Genomic DNA, 23,020 nt, shown 5'->3' on the forward strand with positions numbered 1-23,020 from the left:
GCCAATGATATTATTTATCTAAGAAACCATATACCCTAGAACAACGTAGGTACAATGTATTAGCCAATGATAATATTTATCTAGGGAACCGTATACCCTAGAACAAGCTGGGTACAATGTGTCCACCAATGATATTATTTATCAAGGGAATTGTATACCCTCGAACAAGCTGGGTACAATGTGTCCACCAATGATATTATTTATCTAGGGAATTGTATACCCTCGAACAAGCTGGGTACAATTTTTCTGAAAATAATATTATCTATCTAGGGAACCATATGCCCTAGAACAAGCTGGGTACAATGTGTCCGCTAATGATAATATTTATTTATCTAGGGAACCATATACCCTTTAACAAGCTGGGTACAATGTCTCTGCCAATGATATTATTTATCTAGGGAACTGTATACCCTGGAACAAGCTGGGTACAATGTTTCTGCCTATGATAATATTTATCTAGGGAACCGTATACCCTAGAACAAGCTAGGTACAATGTGTCCGCCAATGATAATATTTATCTAGGGAACCGTATACCCTAGAACAAGCTGGGTACAATGTTTCTGCCAATGATATTATTGCCAGCACTGTCAAGGAGATTGGAAAACAATTTAGACAGGTAAATAATCAATAATCATCTTAATAAATTACTTTGCTGTTTTAATTTAGTAAAGAGTTATTGATTCCATTGCAAAAAAAACGCAAAAGTTACACATAAATTTTTCATTTAAATTCATTTTGTTGACCCGTGGGAAAAAAAATTTTAATGTGAGAACCATTTAATTTTTATTTAATTTCATATTTTTGGAACGTGGGAAAAAAAGTATGGGATGAGAAAATAATCTATATTTTAGGTATTGCTTTGAAACCGATTCATATCGATTCATATTAATATTGGTATTAAATATCTTTTTATGCTAAATTTCGTTTGCTTAAATAACTCATTTAATGTTTTATCTCAATTAACAATTGACACAATTTTTGTATCTATTCTTAGAACTTAATCAAATTTTATAATCATGTGTTTCTTTTACATTTGACAGCACAAATAAAGTTAAGATTTTTAATAGCAAAGCTTTTCTTTATGTATGGTCGGTTTGTACGTCCGTCCGTACTTAACCGATAGCCTTGCCCTTAGGCATGTTAAAATCATCCTTTCATTGATATTAAACTTTTAAACTATTTGTGCGTAATATGATTACCCATTTCATCTGATTTTTGAAGTAATGATTCCTGTGAGAACAAGACACAATATTAAAAGCAAAGCATTTTTATAATCAAATCCTAAAATTTAAGTATATCCATAAACAGTATTCTGTATCAAGAGCTTTGCTTATATGGATGTCGTCTATCTTGTTTTACAAGAAAAATTACAAGAATTCAAAGAAATAAGCATCTAAAAATTTAACTCTCAGTGTATGATAAACAAAATTAGCCTTTATGTAGATAAAAATCATAGAATATTGTTACCTTGTACAACCCAATCCTGATTCAACTTTATACCCTGTTGCTTAAAACTTGAATGGCAGAATGTGTTCATAAACTTTACATTCTCTGTCCACTCTCTCTTTGTATATGTATACACTAATAATGGATATAAAATTCGTGGATGTGTTGACTGGGGAAAGTTTGTCTTCTATTTAGGATGCTAATATTGACCTCATTTATTGGTCAGCTCGTTAATCCGGTAGGAGATGAGGATGGGGGTAAATGATTGGATGTGGGGATAGTTATTTTAGCCATCTGCAAGCATAAATTTATCAGAGTTATTAAAATCTAGTTCATCATCCAAGTAATAATACATCTATTTCACCAATATATTTGAACTATTAAATGATAGTAAAAAGATTAAAGTTCAATTTGAACTTCCTGTTTTATTCATTGGAAAGATATACAAATACAGAAACAAGGACAAATTTGTTCACATGTAGAGTAGCAATATCTGGTAAATATCTGATGTAACAAACCATTAAAACTAACCAAATAAGACCAATCATAATATATGTTGTTGAAGTTATATGTTTGTTAGATTTGGTCAATAAATCGCGATGCATCATAAAGTACAAATAATATGTTTAAAGAAGGTGTATCAACTTTTTTGCTTTTTATTTAAGATAGCTAGCCGGTTCTTTCAGTAAGTAGTAGATGTAAAATTTTTCATAGAATTCAGATATGCAATCGGTTTTTTTTGTAGACCTCTTATTTTTTAAGTAATTTAAGTTTTAAAAAAAAATAATTAAGTCGGTTTTAAGGTACTAAAACGCAACAAAATAAAAGAAGAAAATGGCCAGTATGAACAAAAATAGTAAGATCTTTAATTTGACACCTTACTTTTAAAATTCTGTTGAGTAATTATTGAAAAAATCTATTTTTTTAACCTCGGTTTAATAAAAACTTTAGACCTAAATATTTTCTCAAACAGACATAAAAAACATGGGTTCATATATACCTTTAGAATCAGAAAAATATTACGAATCCATTCTAAGCGAAATTGAAAAAGTTTTAAAAAATTGTAATAAAAAATAAAAAAAATAAAAAGTTTATTTTAAGAATTGTAACTACTAAACTAGCCAATCACAAATCGCGAAAATTGACGAATCGCGAAGCTTAACCTATAAAAATAACCAATAGAATTGCCCAAAAAAAAGGAGAATGTTCATACAATATATACAATAGATACTACAATAAATATAGTGATATTACAGAACATGTAAAGAATGAAAAATTATGAACAAATATGCATCAGTCTGTTTATAAACTTCAAAACAATGCAGTTAAAAATACATTATTGTTTCTTGTGTTTAAAAAATATCTGCTACATTGCATTGTCTTTTGTTTAGGTTTTGTTCAGGTTTTATTCAAGCTAACCCTTTAAAGCCGAAAATTATGATTCTTAAAATAAACTTATATTTTTTATTTTAGTTTTATAAAAGTTTTTCAATTTTGCTTAGAATGAATTCGTATTATTTTTCTCATTCTAAAAGTATATATAAACACATACTTTTTATGCCTGTGAGAGGATATTTTTAATTTCAAAGTTTTGATTAATCCAAGGTTAACAAAATAGATTTTTTCAATAATTACTTAACAGAATTTTAAAAGTAAGGTGTCAAATTAAAGATCTTACTATTTTTGTTCATACTGGCCATTTTCTTCTTTTATTTTGTTGCGTTTTAGTACCTTAAAACCGACTTAATTATTTTTTTTTTAAACTTAAATTACTTCAAAAATAAGAGGTCTACAAAAAAACCGATTGCATATCTGAATTCTATGAAAAATTCTACTACTTACTGAAAGAACCGGCTAGCTATCTTAAATAAAAAGCAAAAAAGTTGATACGCCTTCTTTGGAGAGCAAATTATTTGATGATTTTTATATTGTAAAAGATTAAATCTTTAAAAAAAGATAGATTAATATCTAAATGTCTAAGAGCGAGAAAATTCTGTATTTTTTTTAGATTTAGTGTATTGGTTTTCAATCTTCAAAATCTATAAAGGAATGTTTTTTAAGTTAGGATGGACTAGCTTCTCAAAAAAGGGAAAAAAAGAATTGTAGGATCTTTTGGTATACTACTTTGTAAGAGTAATGAAATGGATATCAGCTTATAATTATTCTATTATCCTTTACCTGTATCTAATCACATTATTGAAACTGAAAGACAAACAGAACGACATGTTAAAAAGCAGCTTCACTGCTGCTTTTGACGTACATTGCATTGCAAAGTTTTATTCGGTTGTTTATGATAGAAAATAATAAGTATGGCAACTTCCATTAAAGCGAAGCTTCCATATATTATCACTTTAGAATCACGTTCGTATATAGTCTTTTGTGAGATTTAAAAGAGGATCTGAATATATTTGAACATATTTTAACAAGGGACTGTGTTTATATTTTCGACGCTATCAGCTTATTTCAAAGACCCAATAAAAATCAGTTCCCTTCCTTGATGTAGAGAGGTTAAGGTTGCTTGTGGTGGCGGATTTTAAATTTGTTGCCTGTAGCTATTGGGTGGCAATGCTGCTGACAGTAAGGATTAATGTATCTCACAAAGCCGGGCGGCTGAGACAAAGACCAAAGTGTCTTATAAGTCAGCATGTGACGTCATAAAAATGAGGGATTATCCATCTCTTTTTTAGTGGTTTTCTTTCTTACTTCTCCTCTCATCTTCCTCATTTTCGTGACGTCACATGCTGATTTATAAGACACCTTGGTCTTTATCGCGGCTGACATTAAGGCTTCATGTGTAAAGCCGCGCGGCTGATAAAATTTGTAGCTGCAGCTGCCGACCCTGATTTCAATATTTATTTATCTACATTACGTGTTATGTGTCATCATCATATGAAATCAGAGCAAATTTTATCTTTCTATAGTTCTTTTTCAACGTGTAGATACTCTACAAAACTATAATTTTACATTTACACAGCGAAGCACACCTGAAAAATTTGTCACCCCTCTTAAACCAATATTAAGGGGGGGGGGGGCTATCAACTGGAATGAATTATGGGGTGTGGAGCCCTAGGGGGACTTATCCATCCCCATTAATGTGCCAGATGGTTGAATAAAACCCGTTCATCACACCTTCTGCACGCCTTTTCTTTAGTCAAAGTATTATACGAAATTCAATTTATACAGAATTTATGTTTTATAATAAAGTGAACTTTGTAGCGGGCTAAAATAACGATTTCCCCCATCTCCCTCCTTTACCCCATTCTCTTTCTTCCTACTGGATAAACTGCCCGACCAATAAATGCGGGGGGAAATTGCAACCTAATTTGACGACAATTTTTCTGCTGTTATATCATACATTTATAAAGAAAAAAATATTTTATCTATTTTATCCTTGTTTAATTGTAATTTTGTAAACCTGCTATTTTTCACGAAATTAATGAATCAACTTAACTTTTAAAATTTACTTTGCAAAAAAAGGATAATTTCTCTTTAAAAAAACTAAGACAGATAAAGACGAACGTCCGGAAAAAAGAGGAAAGAAATAGAAAAAAATGCTATCAAAAATTTGATTTGGCATCTGACGAATGTAAATATCTATATTAGAAATTTGAATTTATTGAGATTTTTAATTCAATAAAATTATTTTATAAAAACATGAGCGTTGCGGACTGACTGACCAACACTATTGACTCATAGTTTCGTCACAAAAAAATGCTATAATTTATTTCAATCATAAAAAAAAACTTATTAGAAACGAACCTTTAACTTTCAAATGGCTGTGCTAGTAATACATTTAGATTTAATTTAGTTCGCAAAATTATACCCCAAACTTTATTAGAATTGCTTTGAAATATGTTTTTTGAGTTACATAAGAATAAATATAGAGATTCTAGATGGTCAATCTGCCACGGCAATCCGTTAAACTTAAAAAAATAATTACTAGCTGAACAACCCTATTACTTATTTAATTTTATACGATTCATTCCAATAAAACGATATAATATCCCGAAAGCTAGCTTAATAATAAGAAGTTCAAATATTTATAGCTGATTTATTATATATGTTTTGTCATATGCTTCACAGAATAACATACAAGAAACTTTTACACAGTATAATTTAGCCAAGCAAATCTTCATCCTAACAATTCGACTATTTATATTTATGAAAAAATAAAAAAATTGCATTTTTATACCAAAATCTGTACACTCCCTAACCAATAATATGACCACATTGTTCCTCCATGTTTTCCTATTGGCTGATTTATTAAGTATGTCTCTATATCTTCTATATTTAGTTACATAAGCTAGTTTTTCTCACTTTACTCATTTTCTCTTTCATATTCCGACAGAGTGTTAAAAATTCATTGCAGTCTCTCAGATTTCTATGTTTATACACGAATGAGGATAGACATTCAGAGATCTAAAGGGATAAGACCTATAGATTAACCCCCCCCCCCCTTCTGTTTTTTTTCCATCTTATTTTCTGTGTGTGAAAGATAAAGATCCCAAACTGCGTGACTTTTTAAGTTTGGGTATGACACATAACTTGTAGTTGGAATTTTTTAAATATCTCCATCCTGGCAGGCACAGGATGCCAGAAACCTGGCAGGGTCATCCAGGTAAAGAGCAAAAATATTTTTTTGACTTAAACAAAGCATTTTATCTTACCAAAATACTAAAATATCCTCTAGTAGTACGTACTCATATGAAATATATGTGTTCAAATCAATTTCAGGTTCTAGTTATGATCCTGCAGGTCCTGATCCTCCAGGTCTCCAGAAATCTTTAAAAGGCTACTGTGGCCGCAATTTTTGACTTTATCAAACAGGGGACTTGCACAAAAATAATTGAGCCTTCTAGCTCTAATAGGAACTGAGATAAAAGGGGGGGGGGCGTTGAACGTTGAAAGAAGAACTATTTCAGTTCTCCTTTATTCATCAGTTGTAGATACGAAGACTTAAGTTACAGGTACACAGACATCCTGTTATCTTTATTTTAAAAATAGTGAAGTTGTCTGTTTTGTCCGTTAATATCTCGTTAACTGAATTTATTTGTTTTCATATATATTAATATGAATATTTTATAATAGGAAATCTTTGAAATTTTGAAATGCATGTTCCTATCTGTATGTTTGTGTTTATCCCTTGCTTACGTAATTTCTATTTCTCAACTTTTCAAACATTCTTAGTTGTACACAGGACATTTAACGCAAAACATTTTTGCAACTTTTTGTGTTTGTAAATTAAACATTTGCTAGTTCAATATTACTGACAAAACTAAGCAAGACATTTGAGTGTTTTAAAACGTTGATACAGGGTGATCTAGCAATTTTATATTTAGAGGTAAATTAATAAATGCTAACTGCTGTATAACCGATTGTGGTATGATTTTCCTACTGTTCATACAATGGTTTTAAGCTATTTTCTTGGAGGATTGGACAACCCATTAAGAAAAAAATCCTATCTATATCATAAAGTTAATTATTATAAATGGGGGGAGGGTTACTCAACGAATAGTATAAATATATAGTATACTAGCCGATGTGCCCCTAGCAATTAGGGGATCTATATTCAAAGGTATATGGAAGGGCAAAAAATAGCCTAATACCATACCCACACTTTTTTATAAAAAGAAAACAGCCTAAAACCATCTTAGGATCTATAAGAAGCTTCACTGTAAAGGAGAACCATATTGGTTCAGCGGTTAGCGAGATCCTTCGCTACAGACAATAAATCTTACTACTTTATTTTATAGGATTATTGCAATTATACACGTCTACGCATATGAACATTTGCGGTCTAGTCAATATCCTTATATAAAAGTAACAGGATCTCTGTGTGTTTGTCTGTCTGCACCGCAGAATCTCTCTAAACGCTGAAACGCTGTTCTTCTTTACAATGGAGTTTCTCATAGGTCCTGAGAATGTTTACAACCTTTTTGGGGGAATGTACTGTACACCCAACCCTCACAAGAGAAATGGCCAAAAATATTTTAAAGTGCCACTATGCGGTGCCCCTACAAGGGTCCTCTAGAAGTTATAGTTTAAAGTTGTTATTGAATTAAAAGTCCTATCATAGCTATAGAAAATATAACTCGCACCCTGTTACTTAATTGACACAATTAATTAAATGTTTATCTGTATTTGTTTTTAAAAGCGAAGCCTTTCTATAATTAGGGTCGGTCCGTACGTCCGTCCGTCCGAGATAGATAGCTTTTATTCGTTAATTTAGTCATGTTAGAATTGTCCTATCGATTTCAAACTTTGCATGATGATTCCTGTAGTAGTTAGGTACGATTTAGAAAGCGTAGCAACTCTAATATCATTACCAGAATGTCCGTATGTCCATTTTAAACATGTTGATTTTTCTACTTTTTTAACAACAAATTTTTATGTGATCTAATTATCCGTTTGATCTGATTTTTGGTATATTGATTCCTGGGACAACAAAGAACAATAGTATAAGCAAAGCAACTCTATAATCAAGTCCTAAAAATGTAAGTATGTCCAAAACATTATCCTGTATCAAGCAGTTTTTCAACAAATTTACTTACAATTTTGATTCGACTCTTTCGATACTTTTATATTCTGATTATTCAGTTCAGACACTAGACAAGTCTTCATGTCCGTTTGTCCTACCGTTTCAGTGCTTCGCTTTTATGGATGTTGTCATCCTTGTTTAAATTTTGTTTATCATCAAAAGATTAAAAATTCAGTAGCTAAAAGAACATTCGGTTTTAACTAGTTGTGATTGTGTTTCCAACTATTTTGTTTAGTGTCTGGTTTAGTGTTTTAGACAAATTTTTAAAGGTAATCTACAAAGTTAAAATAATAGATATTACTTGAATGTTGCGACGTATTTTCATGTACTCTAATTAAGTGATACTTCCAGCTAGTAAAAATAACGATACCCCTAATCCATCCCCATCCCGGCCCTCTTAATGGATAACAAACTGACGAATAAATGAGGTTCATATTAGCAAACTAATTTAAGGGCAAATTAATTGCCATCGGTGTATTACTTAAAGTAGCAAATCTGTAATGCTCTTTGTCTGATATCAGTCAGTTCGTCCTTAACGCGATGGGGAAATGGGATTTACTAAGCTGCTGTTAAAGCTAGACCTCTGATTTTTTTGTCAACGTTTCCTTAATAAGGGTACATATTTAAGAATGTAAAATCCAAATGCTATTATGCAATTTTTAAATCCTTTTTGTGTTTAGCCACTTAAAGATGTTGCCATCCTTATAAAATATTTTTTTGCAATGAGTATTTGCAATAAAATTGCAATTTCAAAAGTAAGCGTGATTTTAGGATGCATGATAAAGTGACGCACACAACGTTTTAATATTTTGACGCATTTAAAATCGAAGATCCTCTACAAGTTTCTTACTTATTTGATGAACGTTGGTAGTGCAGCTATTTTATTATATTGACATTATCGCCCGTCATTCTTTACATAAAAGTATTTTAGACAACAAACATAAGTAAAATTTTAAAAATTGGTTCCTCTTTATGAATGATGAGACAAGAAAACAAAAGTTAATGTAATTATAAGGTTTTAATTTCATAAAAAGTTTTGTCATTTATATATGGTATTGCTTTTGTTTAAAAACTATGCAATTGTTATTTAGCGGGGTTTTTTAAACATGAAAAAGATTCGATTTACGACAAGTCATAATATCCACGTAATTCATATAATCCATGCGTTAACTAATCAATATAAAAACATAAATAATAACATTTACAAATAAAGATAAATAATTAATGCCTAGGCTAACAAGAACAAACATATCCATTTCTTGATACAAAAGTTTTTTTTATGAAAGATTTTTATAGGATGCTAGCGTATCATTGAAACGTGATCTTTTACCAATATGGTACAGTGAAGCTTCTCATAGGTTCTAAGAAGTTCCATAACTATTTTAGGGGAGAAATAGAAAGTGGGGTTGGTTCACAGCTCAAGTGCCCCTCAACACAATTATTTTGAATTAGTAAAAGCTTTTTGAGCTTGACCATATTACATTTTGTACCATTGCATTGGACAGACAGACAGACTTAATTATTAAAAAGCTTTTCTTTTGACATACAAAAGACGACGCAATTAACATGGATGTCTTTACAAAAATACTAAAATTTTTGCTTGATTTTGGTGACAATATTAAATTAAAAATAAGCCTTAATTTTATAGACAAGGAAACCGCTAACCTTTTGAGGGTATTAGAGAAATTTTGATTGGGTTATTCAAGTAAGAGTGTCCTAACTTTTCAACTAATAATTTAAGCTTCATATGGGTTAATTTTGTTTTCATAATCCCTTCATCTCCCCGAGTTTGTTTTTATTTAATACTTTGTACAGGACGCAAGAGATATGTTTCAAACTACGAAACGATTGGTTATATGTATGTAATGAATACTATGTATGTATATTTCGTCTATATTAGTAATGGATATAGAATATACGTGGATATTATGACAGGATAAGAATTGAATTGTCATCAATTTAGGTTGCTAACATTGCCATCATTTATTGGGCAGATCGTTCATTCAGTTGAAGAGGTGGGGATGTGGTAAAGGGGGTGGATGGGAGAATTTTAGCCAACTACAAGTTTCATTTTATCAGAGTTCATAATAATCTGGTGTAAGGTCCAAGCATAAATAAATCCATTACATTAACAAACGTATATTGTAAGGTGTGCATGTACTGCCGCATATTATCACATCGCATTATGTTTACACTTACATAAAAGTAACAGGATGTCTAGTGTCTGTCTGTGCGTGGCGAAGGATATCGTTAACCACGATAGGGTTCTCATTTACAGTGAAATTTCTCAAAGATCCAGGGAAGGTTTTAAACTTTTTTTGGGTGGAGGGGATAGTAATTTCACCCATCAGAAAATCATCCCTAGAAAAAAATCCCCCCTCCCTCAAAAAAAAATTATGACAGAAGGGGAAAGTGCAATATGAACAGAACAATGGAATAATTTGCTATTTTGTTGATTCAACAATATGATACATATGCGTAATTGAATGCATACCAAATTAGATAAGGGTACCACCACCATATCAAGCCATACATAAGAAATTTTAGTTGATAAGTGACCACCACTGTTTTTACATCTTTGGTCAATACCATTTCAGTTTTGAGAGATTTTGTGATATAATTTAAATAATAAAATGGTATATTTTCTTTGTTTTTGTTAAAAGGGATAGAATTAGCTTTATGGTTTATTTTTTGTTTACTTCTTTTTTCAGAGAGAAATAAAACCTTCACTTTATTAATTAATATTTTATGTATGTATATGTTTTAAAATTGTTTCAATTGGTTTTATATAAAATTTATTAATGCATTTTTCAGTATTACTTCCAAACAGATCAATTTTCGCTGGATTAGAACCTTTTTAAAACACACTGAAAAATAATGTATAGCATCATATCAGTGGCGTGCGAACCGAAGGGGGCATTTGGGGCAATCGCCCCTCCCTAGCGACCAAAACGCCCCCCCCTGCCCCCCCCCCTAGCCACCGCCCCCCCTGCCCCCCCCTAAATGTGGAAAAATGCCCCATTTTGCCCCCCCCTGGTCAACAAAAATGCCCCTTTTTGCCCCCTACCCTACAAAAAGCAAAACTATCCCAGTTTCCAAAAAAAAAGATCAAGAAATACTCAACAACAAAAAATTTTTGGCGCTTGGCGCCTAACAGACAGTTACTATTCATTTAACCTTACCAAATTTTTTAATCAGTGTAGAAATTAGGTTATAATCTTTTTTCATTGAATATAACAAACCAGGTAATAGGAAGTATTTTATTTTGTATAATATAAACTTTTTACCAAAGAAACTTTCTACATCCCCAATGATGATACACAAAATTACCCCTTATTTAGATTACAATTAGTGGATGAAATGTATGGAAACTCGACTTAATTAACCAACCAATCAAAATTCCATTTAAGTCCCCAAAAATGTTAAGCCAACGAATAAGAAAATTTTATATGAAATATTGGGGACTAGTGTAATAAATAGCCCAAAAACCCCTCCCTCCCTGCATATTTGAAGATAAAAATTCGCGCTTCGCGCCCTTCCAAATGGTTTCTGCTTTTTATCACATTGTATGTTTTGTTTTTATTTCTTTAAAAACATGTGTAAACAACAAATATTTAATCAAAAAGTTATTTTATATAAAAAAAGAAACAGCGTTGATATTTATCTAAGCCTTTTTCTCAACACTGTATGTCTGTCTAAATGAATAACTATATATGATGTCATATTATTTTCAGGATAAGTTTATCATTTATTTTGTGTATATACCCTTACAAAAAGACATGTTTTTTTTTATAGATATTTTCATTAAAAACCCTTAAAATTAACTACACTCTATATTCCTAACTTGATAAAATACACCACTCTTGTTGTCTTTAATTGATTTTAGTTCAAAGGGGGAGTAAATATTTTTAGGTGCGCTTCACGCACCGCCCTTATAAATGATTGAAAACACCACTTAATCAAAAATTAACATAGTTTTAAAGTGCCATTTAAAGAGGGTAGGATATGTTGAAATAACTTTTTAGCTTCTCTATAATTCACTATGGCTGTCAGTATGTAATGCTAAGGGGGAAATGTGATTTTTTCAACTGCAATTAAAGATAGAAGGCTAAAACTTAATGTTAACATTCCCATCATTATGGAGTATAATTAACTATTAAAAATTCATGGAGATCAGACTGCTTTTCAGGACGTTTTTGGCTATTTTTGTATCTTTTAAATTTCGGGTATAGTCCCTTTTGTGACATTGCCTCTTAAGGTGCATTTCGTCATATTTTCACAGTAGCTTTTCACCTATTTATAGCTCCTGCGGGGCCAATTGCCTAACCCTGCTGGGAAATCACCTGACCTAACTTAACCTAGAATAACCTATTAAAAGCTACTATGAAAATACGACGAAATGCCCCTTAAGAGGCGTTGCCACAAAAAAGACTATACCCCAAAGTTTTCCATATTTCTAAGAGATTTTTATATCTGTAGATGAAAGGACAAGTAATTTTTTTTATTTTTTACATAGTTCTTTATATCTTTGGTTTTTATGGTATGATAATTTTTTTTGTGGATTATAAGATTAAAAAAAAAAAATTTTTTTCGCTGTTTCGAGCATCAGGTCATCACACAACATACAGGAAAAAGGATTTGTGACTTTCTATCTAAAATATATATTTATTTCAACAGGTGCTCTTTAAATCTTCTTGTCTGTTTTCTTATTAATGATTTTGTGCTTTGCTACTTAAAGATGTTGTCATCCTTGTTGTCATACAATAAAGAAATATTTAAAATCAGTTTTACATATTAGGTTAATTTTTGGTAAATTATTTCTAAAATAAGTGTTTTTATCTCCCTCCAAAAAAATTTTTTTTTAATGGTGTTATTCATCCTTCCTACTGAGATTTTATAACATCCTCTTCCACCCATAAAAAATGTTGTGATCGGGGGGGGGGGAAGGTTAAATTATCTTCTGTACTTTTTTTTCGAAGATGCTTTCTAGCTCCCTTCCCTTTGGTCATTGCAGGGTGGGGAGAAGGGATGGGGGAGAAGAGATGGGGGATATAAATGGGAAATAGGGATAGGAAGAGGGGATAAGGACTAGAAGGCCCATAATCAAATAATCCCACCCCTTAAAATGCCCTTATTTAAAGTTAGTATATAAAATCAAAATGCCCCCCCCTAAAGCAAAGTGCCCCCCCGGGGCACTTTGATTTAGGGGGGGGCAAAATTTTACAAAATCTTCAAAATGCCCCCCCCTAGACAAAGTGCTTCGCACGCCACTGCATCATATTATAGCCAATTTCAAATAAAAATATTAAATAAAAATCATAAAATTGACACCAGATTTCTTAGCTTGGGTCTTCGGCCCCTCTGTGCTAACAACACTGACTGTAATCTTATATGTTTTATTTTAATATTCGCGGAAAGCCATCTATAATACGATGCGATAAATAATTATTACTAAAATGAAAATAATACCAAATAAAATTTAAATTTACTTAATGTGAAAGTAAAGCTTTATACTTTCCCCAGAACTTTCACCAAATAAATGTCCTGTCTGACCTTTTTATAAAAGCAAGGATTTTTCAAGGAGGGAGGGCACATTGGAATGTTTATTACACGAAACCCCAAATTTTTATAATAACGTTTTCAGCTTTGGGGATTTTATTGAATTTTGATTGGTTGGTAGTTGTTTCAATCACTCTAATTGTATGCTACTTAATTAAATCATATCAATTAAATAAGATTTTACGTGAGATTGATTTAGGAAAACGTATTTCATCCAATTGTTCAAACAAATTAGATAATAAATTTTGTTTTCGTATATGCTGCCATCCTTGTTTTACAATATAATACTTTTGATAATTGCATATCTTTTCTATAATTTGCTTTGTTCATTATTCACCAAAAACAAATTTTCCATCCCATTTTATAAAGTTGTAAGTTAATTGTTTATATGTCCCGAAAAATGTCTAAATATCTAGACAGTTCGTTTAACGAATTTTCAGGAACATTTGATAGTGGTGTAAGAAAAGTTTTGGACTCTGATCTTGTTCGGGAAAGGAGCTGGGACACACCCTCCCAGCTAAAAAAATACCCCACTTCCTTTTAAAGCAAATTTTAACCACCCCCCTACCCATCACCCGAAGGGGCAATTCAGAAAAAATAATTTCGATGAAATATAAAGAACAGAAACATATTATACAGTAATGTATTGAAATATATTTATTTAATCCAATATTTCCACGACAATGAGACGAGGATATATAATATGCATGTGGAATAGTAGAGTGTCTCTCCAGCTAAATCATTATTGTTTTATTCATTACTAGCGGCTTCGCCCCTAGCCTCTAGGGGCTCTGCCCCAAGAGGTTTAATCAAACCAATTTTTCGTATTTTAGATTTCAAAGAAAAATTTGAAGAAAAAAAATTTAGGGGGGGTAAATTTTTTTTGGGGGGGGGAGGGAGTAGTCGACCCCACTATTTTAATTTTATTTTTAAAAAGAAAAAAATTTTTTTTTTTTGGGGGGGGGGGTAATTTACATTTTTTGGGGGGTTGGGGGTGTCCCAACCCCCAAGAAAATAGTTATAAACCTTCCCGGGACCTATAAGAAGCTACCCTGTAAAGGAGAACCCGATCGGTTCAGTGGTTAGCTACAAACAGACAGACAGACAAACATCGTTTTACTTTGTATTATTGATTGTTTTTTTTATTGTTTATGAAATTCTAAATATTCTTTTTTTTCAGGCTTTTATGGTAGAAGAGACGAAAAGAGAGGTGTATAACAGAGTGGCGAGCATTGAGAGCAGAGTGGAAAGTAAGTTTAACTTTGAGGCTTTCCCACAAGTGATCGGTTGGGCACCCCACCCCCTCTAATGAAGACGAAGAAAGTCCCTCAATTACGTCATAAAAATGAGGGATGGGGAGAGGAGGAGTGGGAAAGAAAACCTCTAAAAAAGAGATAAATAATTCCTCGTTTTTATAACGTAACATGCTGATTTTTTAGGGACTTTCTTCGTCTTTCCTCTTATGATTAATACCTTCGGCGTTCCTAACCCTGCAGTGCCCTAATTATTTCAACAACACAAAAGAAAGGAAAGGGTATCAGTTCTTCTTCACTTGAGGGGTAAGTGGGAGGAAGTCGACCATCAACTTTCAATAAATTTAAAAAGAAACAATTATAAAAATTTAGGGGGATCATTATTTTTCTATAAACTTCCCTGATTCAGCGCTTAGCGAGATCTATTGTTGCACACAGACAGACAAACATCCTTTTATTTTTTTAAAGCACAAGAAATTCAAAGTAGATGACGCGATGTATCTAAATATTTATTGAATTTTTCATTCTTGTTATATTTGTAGAGGATGGAAAGAGATTAATGGAGATGGAGAAGTATAAGCTTGATCTTGTTGAGCTGAGAGATGCTATTTATAACAAGCAAACTAACACACTAGATTATAATAGACTAAGGTATAGCATTACTAGGCCGGGTTGGCAATCCGGATCCGGAATCCGCCCAGTTTTTGGCCAATTTTGAATCCTAATCCTAATTTTTAATAGCGGATTCCGGATTCTTATTTGGTAGGCTAAAATTAGCGTCTTGATTTTGTTCTTTCAACTCCTCCTCTTTGAAGGCAAAGATGTTCATCATTATATATAATATCTTTTAAAATCTGGTTCGATTCTCGGAAGTGAATTATAGAGAACACCAAGAACATTGATTTTTATGGCATATATAGCACTTAATTTAAAAAAAAAAAAAAAATCCTTTTAAAATATTGCTAGAATCCGGAATCCGCCAAAAATAAGAATCAAGAATCCGCAAGGAATCCGCCACTTTTTTTGACGGATTCTTTAAGAATCCGGAATCCGAATCCGGCCCAAAAATTCGACGGATTGCCATCACTAAGCATTACATATCAGTAGGAAAACTGACATACCAGTTTATTATTAATCCTATTATATTATCCTATCATAGTAGAGTAGTAGGGTTTTTTGTTTCAAGTTTAAGATCTCAATAACTACTCAAGTGGTTTGGATCTCTATTTTAGGTAAGCTTAACATAATGGTGCTGTAATGTTTTTATGCTATTTTAATTTTAGATTCTTCGGATGGTTTTAAAGCTATTTTTTCTAGCTACTCTCAGCCACTTCGAATAAAGAGATCTTAGATACTATAGGCGTAACCGCTTGTTAAATAAATATAATAATAGTTATTTCTCACATTATATCATATACAGCTTTCCGAAGATATAGAATGTACAATTATAAAATTAAAACCAGTTTTTTTAGCCCCAAGGTACCGAAGGCACGGGCATTTGTACATTTTTATATTCCTAGAAAGCTGGATACAATGCGATGCTAGACATAGTTTTTTCGTATGGATGAGAACCGGTTCCTGTCAACCGGATTCGAATGAATACGAGAAATAAAATTAATTTTCATCAAACAAAAACAGCATTTTATAAACTTAAAATGCATAGGATCAAAGTTGGTAAAAACTAAGAGTATTTAAAGTTTAAAGTATTTTAAGTATTCTGATTAATCTTTTGAAGTCTATCACCTTAAAATTTTTATAATCATAATTCATTTTCAATATAACATTATCAAATTTAATTTTGTATGTAGGCCAGCTATAACACTACCTAACCATTTCTATTGTCCATCAACTGAACAAGAATCACTTATATCCATGGCGAGGTAAGTTTTCATGTTTTCCAAGCACAGTGCAAATGAAGGTGCTTTGACTTTTGTATCAGAACCTAAATTGGGACCTAGTGCATTTCATTACCCTAGGTTAGGTAACTTCATTTCACTTTTCAATAAAATCTAAAATGCAGCGGTTTTTCAGAAAATTAAACTTGAAAATTTCAAGTACAATTTTCACCCACTAGGAGTTACCGCATAATCATGACAAGAAAAGCAAAGCTTATTTATTTAGAATTTTGAACAACTTTGCTTTTATAAAGTTCTTCAAAAACCACTTCTGAAGTGAGTTAATTAATGGCCATTTTTATCAATTGCTTTGCTAAGGTCACGGAAATTCAGCCTTAAATAAATCATATATAGAGAGGTTTTATGACTGACTTTATAAAAGCAAAGTTGTTCAAAATTTTAAATAAATAATCTTTGCTTTTCTTGTCATGATTATGCGGTAACTCCTAGTGGGTGAAAATTTAACTTGAAATTTTTAAATCTAATTTTCTCAAAAACCGCTGCATTTTAGATTTTATTGAATAGTAAAATGAAGTTACCTAACCTTGGGTAATGAAATGCACTATGTCCCAATTTAGGTTCTGACACTAAAGTCAAAGCACCTTCGAAGGCACTGTGCAAGATTTCTTGAAAAAATTAATATAAAGTACTTTTATCAGGGAGAGAGGGGACATTGAGCTGTTCATTACACTAGTCCCCAAAGCCTTTTAATACCGTATTCTTATTCGGCTCGACAACTTTGGGGGCTTATGTTATATTTTGATTGGTTTGTTCATTACGTTGTGTGTCCAAATGTTTTAACCACTAATTGTAATCTACATAAGGGATAATTTTGTGTATCATTCACTGTCTTATCCCTTTAGATACCTGACTTTCATTTTTAACTAACGATTTTCTTTAATTGCTAATTAATTTTACTGGTTTGTTTTTACTGTCTTACTTTTGGTGATAATTGTCCTTGTTTCAGAGATATACCAGCCTATAACAAGTATGTTCTTACAAATGAAACCAAAGAGGCCCTCAAAACTCCTCAGGTAAAATTATTATATGAATTATCAAACTGTCTCATAACCAAAGACGTTAACAGCCTGAGGCCCGGGCAAACAAAACTGATATTTTACGATTTTTATTTAATATTCATGAAAAATTGTGTGTAATATGATGCTATACATGATTTTTCAGTATGGCTTAGAACTGGGTCTAATCCCGCGGATATTAATCGGGTTTGAACCCATACATACACCTAGCTACTCTACAATTTACGTATTTTCTTCCATCATCAGTCCGCAACGATATGAAGGGAAATTATATTTTTTCTTCTGCTGTTTTAGATATACATACGTTATAAATTATACAAAAATATGAATATTAAAACATATAAAAACTCATATGAAAGACATTTCCATATATGATTTTTTGTGATTCGTTATTTATGGGTGTTGACATTCTTGTTGAAATATTTATTCTCATATTTTTTTCTAGTTTGATGTATGGCAATGGGAGCCAAATGAGATGTTGATTCTTTTAGGTAATATCTATAATAAAAAGTAGCTTGATGTCTGTCCGTCTGTCCGTCCGTCCGTCTGAAGCTTAAGATCTCGGTAACCACTGAACCGATTGGATTCTACTCTTCAGGGTATATACCTATCGGTCCTGTGGTGGTTTTAGGCTATTTTCTTGGGGGTAGGACACCCCCAACCCCCCCACAAATGAAAATTTCCCCCTCATTTTTTTTATTTTTTTTTGATGATGTATAATTATAATATGATGAAGATGAGGATCTTAATTTTTTTTTTTTGATGTATAATTATAATATGATGAAGATGAGGATCCTATTTTTTTTTTTTATTTACCTCTTGGGGCAAAGCCCCTAGAGGCTAGGGGCGAATCCGCTAGTCTTTTATAAGTGAATACATTTTTTGGGTATAGTCCTTTCCACGACATCCCTCCATAAGGAGCGATTCAACGTATTTTTCACAGTAGCTTTTCTCATATTTCTAGCCCCTGCGGGGGGCTCTAACCCTGCGGGGCCAATTACCTAACCCTGTGGGGCAATCACCTAACACAATATAACCTAACCTAACCTAAAATAACCTATAAAAGGCCACTTTAAAAATACATCGAATCGTCCCTTATGGAGGGATGTCGTGGAAAGGACTATACCCCATTTTTTTGACAACACTTTGTATTTTCGTCTTTCCTTACACTCGTGTTAAATTTAGAGGCGTGAAGGAGGAGGGTGTATCCATTTCTGGCAAAATTAAGGGGTTGGATTCAATCTCTTTGGTGTCTATCCCCCCCCCCCCTACACCCACCTTAATAAGGTTTTCTTATAATCTACTACTACTAATCAAAAGAAAGAAACCTACTTTTACCAGTGATCTTAGGGGATAAGACAGTGGACGATAAATTGGTTAAAATATCCAATATACAAAATTACCCCTTCTATAAATGAAAATCATCAATAACATTTTGAACACTACTATTTTAGAACTAACCCATCAAATAAAAATAGTCAATAAATAACCATAATATGGGTTTCAAACTTTGGGATCCGGTGTAATTTCTACCTAGTCAATTGGAGCCTACCTTACTGACTTTTTTTCTGACTGAATTTTTTTTTACTAAAATAATATTTTCAGAGGAGATGTACTTTGAACTGGGACTCGTAGATGAGCTAGATATACACCCTGCCACCCTGAAAAGGTAAATTTGTAGATGAGCTAGATATACACCCTGCCACCCTGAAAAGGTAAACTTGTAGATGAGCTAGATATACACCCTGCCACCCTGAAAAGGTAAACTTGTAGATGAGCTAGATATACACCCTGCCACCCTGAAAAGGTAAACTTGTAGATGAGCTAGATATACACCCTCCCACCCTGAAAAGGTAAACTTGTAGATGAGCTAGATATACACTCTACCACCCTGAAAAGGTAAACTTGTAGATGAGCTAGATATACACTCTACCACCCTGAAAAGGTAAACATTAATATGAATCTTAAAATTGTCGTCTTAGTTAGTACCTATATTCATAAAAAAAACTAACCATTTAACAACTTAAAACTGTATAAGTCACAAGGATGGTTGAGGTACCCTCCCCAAAAAATAGTAAAGGAGAACCTTATCGCTTCAGTAGCAAGATCCTTCGCATAAAAACGCACACGCACATCATATTACTTTTGTATTTTATTATCCTTTATTTTTTATTTTTCAATAACCTACTTCCCTTATGCATTATGTGTGTAAAAATCTAAACAAAATAATGACAGACAAATATAATTTGAGAGATTCGCTACAAAATTGAAAAATTAATACTTTTAGGTTTTTGTTGCGAGTTCAAGAAAACTACAGAAACAATCCCTTCCACAATTTTAGACATTGCTTTTGTGTAACTCAAATGATGTAAGTATGATACATTAAGACATCGGGAACGGCGGCCTAATTAAAGTGTAGATACTCTATAAAAAATGTATTCGCGTGTTCCTTTTTGATTTCCATGAATCAAATGTTAGGTTATCTTAAGTTGATTTTTGGATTTTTATTAGATTTAAGGATAGCCCAATTTGAAATGCAGTTTGTGGGTGCAGTAAGTTAAATTACTCAATAAAGAGATAAAAAAAAATATAAATTAAATTAATCTCCAATGTACAATGTACGATAATTAAATTAAAACAATTTGCAATTGTCATATATCACATGTTTTATAGAGAATATATTTAGAAAAAACATTGACTTAATCAACATAAGTAAGATTAAATATAACTTTTTGTTTGATTATTCCTCTCATTGTCAAATCATCAATTAATTTCGACAAATCAACAGCACCAATCTCTAACATTGAATACTATTTAGGTATGTTTTAATACATGGCTGTCGTCTGCAAGAAGTTCTCAGCAAGAGAGACATTTGTGTACTTCTTACTGCTTGCATATGCCATGATTTAGATCATCCTGGGTTTAATAATACTTATCAGGTAGGATAGAGACATCTAGATATCCTGGTAGCTAGTATCTGCCATGATTTAGTTCATCCTGGGTTTAATAATACTTATCAGGTAGGATAGAGACATCTAGATATCCTGGGTAGCTAGTATCTGTCATGATTTAGATCATACTGGGTTTAATAATACTTATCAGGTAGGATAGAGACATCTAGATATCCTGGGTAGCTAGTATCTACCATGATTAAGATCATCCTGGGTTTAATAATACTTATCAGGTAGGATAGAGACATTTAGATATCCTGGGTAGCTAGTATCTGCCATGATTTAGATCATCCTGGGTTTAATAATACTTATCAGGTAGGATAGAGACATCTAGATATCCTAGGTAGCTAGAATCTGCCATCATTTAGATTCATCCAGGGTTTAATAGTAATTATCAGGTAGGATAGAGACATCTAGATATCCTGGTAGCTAGTATCTGCCATGATTTAGTTTATCCTGGGTTTAATAATACTTATCAGATAGGATAGAGGCATCTAGACATCCTGGTAGCTAGTATATGCCATGATTAAGATAATCCTGGGTTTAATAATACTTATCAGGTAGGATAGAGACATCTAGATATCCTTGTAGCTAATATCTGCCATGATTTAGATCATACTGGGTTTAATAATACTTATCAGGTAGGATAGAGACATCTAGATATCCTGGGTAGCTAGTATCTACCATGATTAAGATCATCCTGGGTTTGATAATACTTATCAGGTAGGATAGAGACATCTAGATATCCTGGGTAGCTAGTATCTGCCATGATTTAGTTTATCCTGGGTTTAATAATACTTATCAGATAGGATAGAGGCATCTAGACATCCTGGTAGCTAGTATCTGCCATGATTAAGATAATCCTGGGTTTAATAATACTTATCAGGTAGGATAGAGACATCTAGATATCCTTGTAGCTAATATCTGCCATGATTTAGATCATACTGGGTTTAATAATACTTATCAGGTAGGATAGAGACATCTAGATATCCTGGGAAGCTAGTATCTGTCATGATTTAGATAATACTGGGTTTAAGTCTGTCTCTGTGTTTACATCAAAGGATTTTGCTAAATGTTGTATCAATATGTTTCTCCTTTACAGTGAAGTTTCTCATTTTCCAGTGAAGGTTTATAACAATTTTGAATGAGGGTACCTCCAAACATCCCTGAAAGGAAAACTATCCTGACCCAAACAAACTGAAATTTAAGTGCGGGGATTAACCCCCCTCCCCTATCTACTTCTATTCAGGGTCGTAGCCTCTGATTTATAACATTTTATGAGAAGGTTTGGTGATTTTACTTCTCTTCTGCTTTAAATCTACCCCTTATCTCAAATTATCCATCTAGATAAATTCTCGGTCTGAGCTGGCAGTGAGGTACAATGACATGTCCCCCCTGGAGAACCACCACTGTGCCGTCTCATTCAAGATCCTCAGCTCACCTGAGTGCAACATCTTCGCTAACCTCACGCCGGAAGAATTTAAGGAAGTTAGAGGGGTAAGTTTCTTTCTCATTTAGTTGCTGTTACGCCCAGCACAGGCTTATATGCATCTGGTGGGGAAACCGCTACCAGTCTAGCTCTATTACATTAAGCTATTGAGCGCCTTGGCCAGTAAAGACGATTACAAGGAAGAATTTTCGGCAGTTATATATTTTCAAAGAAATATTAACTGGTCAAAACAATCTAAAAATTAAAATAACAAGATTAGTTGCGAAGCTACTCTATAATTCACTTTGTCTATCCGTCCGTATGTGTTTACCTAACGGATAGCTTCTATAGTTAATGTGGGCATGTTAGAATCGTTCTATCGGTTTTAAATAAAGCAGATAATTAGAGGTCAAAATTAAGAATTATATAGAAAAAATCACCAAATCTTTTACATATGTTCATAATGTTAGAATATTATATTTTTGAAGCATGACTGATAGGACGACCAATGAATCAAATTATATGCTGGAAGCTCAGGGGTAGAGACAATCTTTTCGAATCAAATCGTCTGACGTACGGACACACAGACAATTATAGAGTATATTCTCGGCTAAAAATAAACAAATAATGTCTATTAACCTTTACAGAAGTGTTTTCAAGTTTTATTTGATTTATAATTATGTTTTACATTTTAGGATATGATTATACTGATTCTAGCAACTGATATGGCTAGGCATGCTGAAATACTAGATGCTTTTAAACAGGTAGATATATAGATAGAAGAATTGTATTTGGTAGATTGATAGATAGACTGTTTGTTATATACATGGGTATTTAATTTTATGAATATATAGGTACAAATAGACATATGAATGGATAGACATTTGGCGATGGATGGACAGCTAGGACCAG

The 23,020-nt window shown here is 32.4% G+C and overlaps 1 protein-coding gene across 13 annotated transcripts in view; it reads left to right on the forward strand.

Annotated features, from left to right (window-relative positions):
- The window catches only part of LOC145328537 (high affinity cGMP-specific 3',5'-cyclic phosphodiesterase 9A-like), a 33,478-nt gene that overhangs the window by 4,307 nt on the left and 6,151 nt on the right, over window positions 1-23,020 (forward strand). For 7 of the 13 annotated variants that reach the window (XM_080172252.1, XM_080172255.1, XM_080172257.1 and 4 more), the window contains exons 7-17: window positions 523-616; window positions 14,724-14,793; window positions 15,339-15,447; window positions 16,605-16,676; window positions 17,659-17,725; window positions 18,174-18,219; window positions 19,334-19,397; window positions 20,016-20,096; window positions 20,547-20,667; window positions 22,027-22,176; window positions 22,804-22,872. In XM_080172252.1, coding sequence (XP_080028378.1) covers window positions 523-616; window positions 14,724-14,793; window positions 15,339-15,447; window positions 16,605-16,676; window positions 17,659-17,725; window positions 18,174-18,219; window positions 19,334-19,397; window positions 20,016-20,096; window positions 20,547-20,667; window positions 22,027-22,176; window positions 22,804-22,872 — 943 coding nt within the window. Of the gene's footprint in view, window positions 1-522; window positions 617-6,626; window positions 6,788-8,166; window positions 8,254-10,529; window positions 10,621-14,723; window positions 14,794-15,338; window positions 15,448-16,604; window positions 16,677-17,658; window positions 17,726-18,173; window positions 18,220-19,333; window positions 19,398-20,015; window positions 20,097-20,546; window positions 20,668-22,026; window positions 22,177-22,803; window positions 22,873-23,020 lie in introns of those variants that run through there. The other 6 variants (XM_080172259.1, XM_080172263.1, XM_080172264.1 and 3 more) reach the window with 5 other exon arrangements.

The sequence above is a fragment of the Acartia tonsa genome, chromosome 9, assembly GCF_053477335.1.
Source record: "Acartia tonsa isolate MP-2025a chromosome 9, ASM5347733v1, whole genome shotgun sequence".
Taxonomy (NCBI): domain Eukaryota; kingdom Metazoa; phylum Arthropoda; class Copepoda; order Calanoida; family Acartiidae; genus Acartia; species Acartia tonsa.